The 9,602-nt window shown below is 49.4% G+C and overlaps 1 protein-coding gene across 1 annotated transcript; it reads left to right on the top strand.

Annotated features, from left to right (window-relative positions):
• The first annotated feature begins 4,072 nt into the window (after nucleotides 1-4,072).
• Nucleotides 4,073-6,477, top strand: RD3 (RD3 regulator of GUCY2D). Its single transcript, XM_057725660.1, has 2 exons — nucleotides 4,073-4,371; nucleotides 6,186-6,477. The coding sequence occupies exons 1-2, from the start codon at nucleotides 4,076-4,078 to the stop codon at nucleotides 6,475-6,477; spliced, it is 588 nt and encodes a 195-aa protein (XP_057581643.1). The 5' UTR covers nucleotides 4,073-4,075.
• The last annotated feature ends 3,125 nt before the right edge of the window (nucleotides 6,478-9,602 follow it).

Here is a 9,602-nt window from a genome sequence, read left to right as displayed (position 1 = left end):
GGTAGATTTCTAGCCCAGTTGCACATGTGCGCATGCACACACACACACACACACACACACACACACACACACACACACACACAGAGCAAGGACTAAAGCAACACTTTCCATCACTCTGGTATTTATCTAAACAAGTTAGAAAATGAGTATCACTCCATTTATTTATGGGTGTCCACTGAGCACTTGCTACAGGCCAGACCCTGTGATACCATAACACCGTGCTGGGGCCTGGGTAGGACAAGGCTCAGGACCCGGTTCCTCGCTCCGGCTGCAGAGGGAGAAGGACACACGGGCAATCGTGGTTTGCTGTGACTGTGCCGTGACGGGGCGAGCACAGAGCAACCCGGGAGCCTGGTCAGGGAGGACTGGGAAATCTACTAAAGGAAGCAGACTATGAGGTAAGAGCTGAGGTAGGATTTATTCAGGAATTGAGGAGACAGAAAGTGTTCCAAGGATGTGCAGAGGCCTGAAAGCAAGAGAGAGCCAGGTGCATTAGGGAATGGAGGGTGGGGTGGGGAGGGTGTTGGGGAGGATTGGGGGAAGGGGAAGTTTGGTGAGAGATGAAACTGAAGACATAAACAGGAGCCACATGATAAAGGGCCTTGAAGCCACTTACAGGGTCTGAGTCTAATCTTGAGGATAATCGGGAATCACTGAAAGCCTTTAAGCATCCCAGGGCTTAAATATAGGATGATGTGAAAATCTTCACAGGCCCTCGACCCCTTTATTATTGAAGGCCTCGCTCCACATCGCGTCAAACATCATCAAATGAATCCACATTACAATTATTTTTTATTCTTTTTTTTTAAATTTTTTATCTTTTATTTAGCGGCTGCATTCAGTCTTCATTGGTGGGTGCGGGCTTTCTGTAGTTGCGGTGGCTTCTTGTTCATGCATTCATTCACTCATTGTTTTGGCATTTATTAAGCACCTACTGCCCTAAGTACCCAGCACCAGGGATGGAAGTATGAATAAAGCACAATCCCTGCCCTCACAGGACACACAGTGTCAGGGAGGTAGATGGTCACACCCCATAAAGTATTCCTGGTGCTATGAAAAATGTCTGTGCCAAGCAGCAGTCAGGGTGCAAGGCAGAGAGTAGTCAAGGCTGCCTGTGAGGGGGGAGTGTCAGAAAAGGCTTCAGAGGAGAGCTGACCCTGAAACTGAATGTCCAGGCAGAGGAGGGGACTGAACAAGGCAGGGGGCTGTGAAATGGCTCAACTTAGTTGGGAGCCCCTGCGGAGACCACTGAGCCACATTTTGAGACACCCCCCCCCCCCCCAATCAATGGAGCTGAATGAACACCTGAAATGACACCATTCACTCTTTCGGTGTCAAGCATCCACCTGACCTGTGATCTTTTAAAAACACAAACACTCCAGGAAAAACAATGCATTCAGTTACAACATCTCTCAGCCTGATTGATCGGATCTCTTGGCCTTAGGCAGAGGTACCTGGGGCTCACATTTCTCAGGATGGGACAGAGCCCACCTCCATCTCCCAATACCTTCCCCACACTATCACCCAAATACAGTATTCTGGACACATGAAGCAGTGAAGGCTGAGAAGGTAAGGTCCTAAATGCCCCTGACCCCAATAGCAGGGTCTGATGGTCTGTCCTTCCCTCCCAACCTCCCAGGAAGGAGTCGGGATATAATCTGAGGCCTCCACTGGTGATATGCTCAGACTAAGTGGAGGATGAACCTTATTAGATTTCCTAAGTATGATGGTTGCTAAGGAAATTGGTTGTTTTCAAGTCCCCATGGGTAAGTAGGAAGCTTGATTTGTGCCACTCCAGAAGGCTACTGCTACCCCATAATGATGTTCCCATTTGTGTCTGGTTCTCCAGCATTAACAATTCACTTCTCTGGGCTAAGCACCGTGGGTGTAGGGTGGTGGGAGAGCTGCCTAAAAATACACATGTCCCCAGGAGGTGACACATGCCTCATGGCCATGTTGTTGAGACTGAGTCCATTGAATCTCTTTTCTCTGCAACTGGAGGGTCTAGGCAGGAAGAGGACCATTGGTTCATGGAAGGGGGAGCTCCTTGGAGGGAGGAAGGGTATAGGAAGGGGAGGCGGCCCACCTCAAAGACCCACGTCAGCTTTTAGCCCAGGAATGGAGCTTGCCTTCACTGTTGTCAGAGGCACAAACCCATTTTTGGCAGGCAGCGTGGCCTGCCTGAGATGGCAGTCCATTCACTCGTTCACCTGTTCACCCACCCATCCATTCATTCATCTAGGGAATCAGTCATTCACCAAACCTGTACTGAGCAAGACCCATGGGAATATGATGATGAGTTAGGATCTCTGCTGTCACACCTGATGCTTCTTGCACACGTCTCACCTTCTACCATGGCAGGCTCCTCCACCTGGGACACCTACTCCATCAATCCATGTGTCTGAAGCCGGCACTCACCCTTCAGCCTTCTCTTGTCCACAAAGCCCTCTAGGACCAGAGTCAGTCATCCAGTGTCAGTCCTTCCCCTCCCCCCCCCCCAGCATCACTGATAGTTACACTTATCTCTTTCCGCTGACGATGTGGTTTTTACTCATCAAGTCTTATATCTGCTGGAGAGTAGGGTCCAGACATGCTTTCACGTCTGTGTTCTTCCACAGATGTGTACACTATGCTTGATTAATGCTTCTGATTGATGAATGATGAATGGTGGGTAAGTTATATCATTTACAGGATAATATCAATCCCATACAATCCTAAGATTCCTTCAGCAACAGGTTGGGCACATTTGGAAACTTAGGGTGGGGACTCCCCTGGTGGCTCAGTGGTTAAGAATCTGCCTGCCAATGCAGGGGACATGGGTTCGATCCCCCACCCAGGAAGATCCCACGTGCTTCAGAGAAACTAAGCTCATGTGCCACAACTACTGAGCCTGTGTGCTGCAACTACTGAAGCCCACATGCCTAGAGCCCGTGTTCGGCAACAAGAGAAGCCACTGCAATGAGAAGCCCGTGCACTGCAAGGAAGAGTAGCCCCCACTCTCTGCAACTAGAGAAAGCCCACATGCAGCAATGAAGACCCAATGCAGCCAATAAATAAATAAATAAACATTTTAAAAAGGGTGGTTCAGAGAGTTCCCTGGCCATCCAGTGGTTAGAATTCCGGGCTTTCAGTGCCATGGTCCCGGGTTCAGTCCCTGGTGGAGGAACTAAGATCTTGCAAACCATGCGGTGCAACCAAAGATAAAACAAAACAAAACAAAACAAAAAACTTAGGGTGTTTTCCTGTTACGTTGATATAGGATATAGGCATCTGTTCTGAGTGTGTGTGTGTATTTCCCCTTAAATCATAGGGATAAGATTATGCTCAGCCACACAGTATTGTTAAAAGGTAAACTGAGGCATATTAAAACTGTTTTAAGAGTTTATTTGAGCGAAAAATCTATTTGAATTGGGCAGCACCCACGCTATCATGTATCAAGGAGCGCTGAGGAGCTATACGAAAGACACGTTTATAGGCAGAAGGGAGTGAGGACAAGGACATTATACTAGGCAAAAAAAGCAGGGTGGTTGTTGCAAAGTTATTTTCCTTTAGGGGATGGCAGAGGTCTGTCAAGAGGGTTACCTCATTAGCGCGGATCAGGTGATTTCTGATTGACTGGTTTAAGATTCAGTTTCTGGAAGAGCCACAACTGTAATTAAGTCTTGGTTTAGTGATATGGGGCTTAGCATAAGTGACTCCATTTGGGGCCTGTTGCCTTGTTTTTGACAGTTTGCTTCCGTCTTTGTTTGGAGCTAGCAGGGACTCAGGCGTCTCAATCACCAGGATGCTTTAGGGATGCTCTTATAACCATGAGATTATCTTACCTTTATGGGGTACTTGGAGCTTCCCAAGTTTATTCACAGCTGCTTCTCACAACAACCCTACCTTGTCTTACAGATTTAGAAATGACTGCTCAGAGAGGTTAAGCAACTTACCCGAGATCACCCAGCTGTGAGGGGGGAGCAATCTTCTCCCTCGAGGCTCAGCTCTCCTCCCTCCCCCTTGTTCTCCCACCCTGACAGACGGGCCCGAGGAAGACGCATTCCTACCCTGTCTCGGCAGGGCCTGGGGGGCTATGTCCCTCATCTCGTGGCTCCGGTGGAACGAGGCCCCACCACGGCTGTCGTCGCGGAGGCCGGCTGAGATGGTGCTGGAGACGCTCATGGTGGAGCTGGCGGGACAGATGCGCGAGGCTGAGAGGCAGCAGTGGGAGCGCAGCAACACCGTCAGGAAGCTTTGCACCAGAGTGGACTACAGCTGGCTGGCCAGCACGCCCCGGCCCACCTACGACCTCAGCCCTGGGGAGAGGCTGCAACTAGAGAACGTCTGCACCAAGATCCATCCATCCTACTGTGGGCCCGCCATCCTCAGGTAACTCCTGGCACTGGGACAGGGACCAACGGTTAAGCTGCAGGCCCCAGGGAGGGTGGCTGCAGTGACAGGGACCTGAGGCCACCAAGACTGTGGGCCTGGATGAGCCAGTTATCTGTTAGAAGGAGCAAGGCAGGGGGAAGAATCTGAAAGAGGCTGTGGAAGCCCAGGCCGGGACCAGGGGATCAGAGGGAAGCAGGAGGAGGCTCCCTGAGGCACATGAGGCCTTTGAGCTTTCTACTCTTCCTGTTCGAACTGTTATCATCACGGGTTGTAACGTAGCTGGTTCCCTCTCCTTCACCAGTTCATCTTCCACATTACCTTCTGAGTGAGGTTTCCCCACATAATCTCTCCAAAATTGGTTTCTCAATTATCATATTTCACACCAGCTTGTCTAAGGGGTGTGTGTGTGTGTGTGTGTGTGTGTGTGTGTGTGTGTGTACATGTGTGAAGGGTTCAGAGCCAGGGCACCGGACATTTAGAGCTGGAGTACAACCGCATTCCTGAACATCAATGTGACCTTAGTAAAGCTGTGACCCACATGGTCCAGTCTCAGTTGGATGCATGTTGAAGTCAAGGAAGGAGAGTCTGATAGCCAAAAGTAATTTCAAAACTAAAGTTCTTTATCTGCATCTCTTGAACACTAGTAAAGGAATACAGACCCACAATGAAATATCTTAAAGTCCCCCTTAGTGTCCTCAAATGTCCCCTCACCCACCTCTTTAACCAACAGATGCATCTATTGTATACCTTTCTCTTCCAAATTGCCTTAAAAACTCCTTCTGCTTCTTCAGTCCTGGTCATACTTCTTTGGGTTTTGTAGTCTTATACCACCATCTCCTTTCTTCCTCCAGGCTGGAAATTTTATCCTCTCCCATTTTTCTTATCTTGCACCGTGGAAGCTCCTAAATGTATCTAGTTCCAGAAGCACCCTGGGGACAGGGGTGGTCATGGGAGTGGTGCTGATGAGAGAATCTAAGCCGGCAAACCAACCAAACCTCATAAATGAGGGGGAAGCTGGGGATGCTTATATGACGATGGTCCTGTCTCATTTCCCGTCTCACTGTTGAAAAGTTTGAGAAGTCCTGACTCTTAATATTGTGGAAGAAATCAGGTATTACACAGACTTGCTAGCTATTGTTCATTCTGGAGCTCTAAGCCAGAGACATTTTTTGGCAAAGGAAACAGCTTGGGATCCAGGGGAACCTGGGGCCGTGGGGGACCACACTCCTGGCTGCAGCACAGACCAGGGAAGTGGCAGGGAGCCTGGTGCGCATGGCCTAACAGCTCAGCCTCACCCAGGAGGCTGCCCGAAGCTATGGGAGGAATATCACAGGGCAGCGACCTAATCGGACATACATTTCAGAGAGATCACACTGGCCAATGAGAGCAGAAGGGTGGGAGAGGGTTAGCCAGAAAAGTCCCTGAGAGCAGTGGGCTCCTCTCACTACCACTACATGGATAACCCTAGGTAAGTGCCAGGATCTTTACAGGTGTTAGCGCATTAAACCTCACAAAAAGGTGGTTATGACCCCAGTTTACAAATGAGGAAGCTGAGTCTCATGGAGACTCACGGAGGCCAGAAGCGGCAGAGCTGGAACTCAGGATGGGCTGGGGCACTAGGGAGGTGGGGTGGTTCCTGATTCACTTCAGAAGAAGTGAGGAAGTGGAGGAAATGGGAATTGCCCACGGCGGGGGAGGGGGGGGGGAGGCGGATGCCCAGGGACGCCCCTAGGGTTAGACATTAGCCACGTGCCACGCCCGGACGGCAGCCCCACGGCGCCCTCTCCTCCTCTCCCCGGCTCTGCATCCAGGTTCCGGCAGCTGATGGCGGAGCAGGAGCCCGAGGTGCAGGACGTGTCCCGGCTCTTCCGCTCGGTGCTGCAGGAAGTCCTGGAGAGGATGAAGCAGGAGGAGGAGGCGCTCAAGCTGACCCGGCAGTGGAGCCTGCGGCCCCGCGGCAACCTGGCCACCTTCAGGAGCCGCGCGCGCATCGCCCCCTTCGCCAGCGACATCCGCACCATCTCGGAGGACGTGGAGCGCGACGCGCCGCCGCCGCCCCGGACCTGGAGCATGCCCGAGTTCCGGGCACAAAATGAGGACTGACCCCGCCTCCCCTGCCCGGGAGGAGAGCCACCTGTGGGGGTGGGGGGCATGATAGGCCGGGACCTTCCCGGGTGCTGGAACCCCCCACCGCCCCGCCCCTGACGCGGGGCCAAAGAGACAGCCCCATCCCGTGACACTCCTGTAGGACCAGGCAACCCCTCCCCACACGCCCTCCCCCACTGACCGCAAGGCCTAGAGTCAGCCTGGAGCTGCAGCAAGAGGCCCCTGCTCCGCTGCACAAGTCGGCTGGAGCGGCCCCTGCCCTACCCCGCAGAGACTCAGGGTCTGGGCAGACAGACCACCACCCCCTCCCCATCTTCCGCTTCTGTCTGGAATGGGAGGAGTCGCCCTGCCTTTTGCCAAGCCACGAGTTCTCACTCCAGCTTAGGGATGTCCCTTTCACCCCTCCCCCTGAGTGACGATGAGGGGCCTGCTGGCGGGTGTCCGTTCTCTGCCGGTGACTGGTCCGCCTCACCAGTGCAGGTGGGTCACAGCCCGGTGGATGGGCAGAGCTGGAAGGGGTCACAGGTCCACTCTCCTCAACCAGGGAACGAGGAAGCTGAGGCTCTGAGAGGGTCAGGCTTCTGCCGCCATTAGCTACAGCCAGATACCCATGGCAGGGAGGTCGTTCCAGTTCACAGAAGTCCCTGCCCCTGAGTCCTTGAGTCCTGGGCTATGACGGGACCGGTCCAAGGGCTAATCTCCACCTGTCTGCGGTCTGACCCATCTCTTGCCTTGGCACTGGTGTGGGGGTCTGAAGTATCTGGGGGTAGACGTGGGTTGCCATTACCCCACCCCACAGTGTCATCACGTGGGAGGTGGCCAGTCCCCAGCAGCTCCTTCCAGAAGCGAAGCTTCCAGGCCTTCTGACTTGCTGCTCGGGAGAGCCAGGTCTTTGACTCCAGGGTCCCTTCTCTATCTGGTTGTGCCTGCTCTTTAACTTTCTTCAGAGAAAGTGATGCCCAAACCTCTAACTGACCTCGAGGCACCTGAGTGCAATGTTCTAGAACCTCCCTACAGGCTTCGCTGTCCTTCCCTTTCTAACCTGCTTAGATCTTGGTGATGGACATGTGGATTATCCAATGCATGGATCAACAGTGGAAAATCTGGAAGGCCAGGCAGCCTCCCCACACACTCTGGGCTGCAACTGGGTGTGAGGGGGTGGGTGGGGAACATGTCTGACCCCAACTATCAGTGCGTGCTCAGAAAATGCAAGTGGGTCTTACATGAGTCTAAATAAAATGCCAGGAAGGGATAGATCAACAGGGGGGTTAATCTGTATATTCCCTGACCAAGCTTAATGGGGAAAATTTTTTTTTAATGATCTGGTTTTGGATATTTTCACTCACATCTGGACAGAGAATCATAGGATGGTGGAAACCTCTTATCCAATGCTATCAGGATGAAGGAGTTGATTGGCTCGTTAACACAATCGGTGAAAGCTGAGAATCACTTAAAAGAACATATACACCTTAAACATCTTACATATTTTAAGACATAAATAAGTTCATTCAATTGCCAAACTTTTAATGTAGGTCCAAGCTGTGTCCACTTTTTTGTGACATGTGGGTTGTCTGATGGGAGTTCTGCACTTAAGTTTTATTGGTTTGTGTGTTCTTTAATCATAACAACAAAAACAACTGGCATAAACAAATTTTGGCCTCCCATGAAAGCTTTTCTTGTCCACCTCAGTCAAGACAGACAGACCCCACCAGCTTCAGACCTTGTTCGTCCTACTGCAGGGAATCCCAGCTGGTGGCACTACTCAGACCCAGGAGAAGTTACTCCTCTGGGTTCAGGTCATTAAAGGGAGTAATGAGGCCTCAACTTCTAGTTTTGTAAACCCAATAACAACAAATGAAAGAACAAAACAGTTTGAGAGCCTCCTAGTGAGTGTGACAGTCGTTGGTGGCAGTTGGAGGGGATGTGTTGAGGGCTCCAGACTGGGTAGTCTGTTTGCACTCAGCTCAACACCACTGGCCACTAGAGGGAGCCAGTGGGTGTGGGACGACTCCCTGATTACATTTTCTTTTGCTTTGTGGTTTATTTATTTATTTTTCACTTGTTTCGCCTTATGAACATTTTCAGACACAGAAGAGTAGAGGGGAAAGTGTAAGGAGTTTCCATATGCCCATCACCAAGGTTTAAAAGTTATTAACAAGTTGCCGTATTTCCTTTCCTATTTTTTTGGTGAAGTATTTTAAAATAAATCCTAGACATCATAAAACCTTACCCCTGAATACTTCAGGATGCGCTGCAAAGGAATAAGGAAAATTTCCAGTGTAACTACGATACAATTCTATCACTCCCCCCAGAATTAACAGTAATTCCTTAGTATCATTTAGTACCCAAACCATATTCAAATTTCCCTAACTATTCCCAACCAATGATCTTTGCAGTTTATTTCTTTGAATGAGGATCTAATCAAGCCCCACATATTGACAAGAAAGTTGTGGTTTATTTTATTCTTGGTCATGTAGTGTTTATTTAATTCCACAATAAAGTGTTGGTTAAAAAGAGTGCTTATGAAACACGAGTGTTTGTATGCAGTAAGTTAATGACTGCACATGAATAACATTTCTGCAAATTAGCCTGAGGATGCTCTTTACTGAGATCCTTGTTTTTTTCATTTGATTACAATTCTTCCAGAGCAACCAAGATTCTCTAATACCCTGAAAAGCAACATCAAAAATCAATAGTGACAGTGTATCTAATTTGACTTTTCATTTGGTGAAAATACTCTTCACCTCTATGTGTCATTTTTTGAGACACGCATGCAAACAGCAACCAAAAAACTTCTCCTCTTTTCTTGCCATTTAGAAGCAAAACACTAAAACTCATCAAAATAATTCAAGGAAAATCTCAAGAATTCTAATAGTAGGTAATGAAAAAACTTTATGTTTTTGATGCCATCATTCAATGTGTATTGAAATTTCAGTCTGTCTTAATATTCATGTGGTTCCCCAACCACACACAATAGGTTATTTGAAAATTTATTCAACGACAACTGATTTTTAGACAGTTATTTTAAGTCAGTTTAACACCTTGCATTACTTGTTAAACAGAGAAATTGGCATCTGTTTCCTTATGAATATTATGACCTATTGTATTAAATTAGCATTATT

The sequence above is a fragment of the Hippopotamus amphibius genome, chromosome 3 (genome assembly GCF_030028045.1).
Source record: "Hippopotamus amphibius kiboko isolate mHipAmp2 chromosome 3, mHipAmp2.hap2, whole genome shotgun sequence".
Classification (NCBI taxonomy): domain Eukaryota; kingdom Metazoa; phylum Chordata; class Mammalia; order Artiodactyla; family Hippopotamidae; genus Hippopotamus; species Hippopotamus amphibius.
The sequence above is the reverse complement of the archived record's forward strand: the minus strand, read 5'-3'. Positions and strand labels throughout refer to the sequence as shown.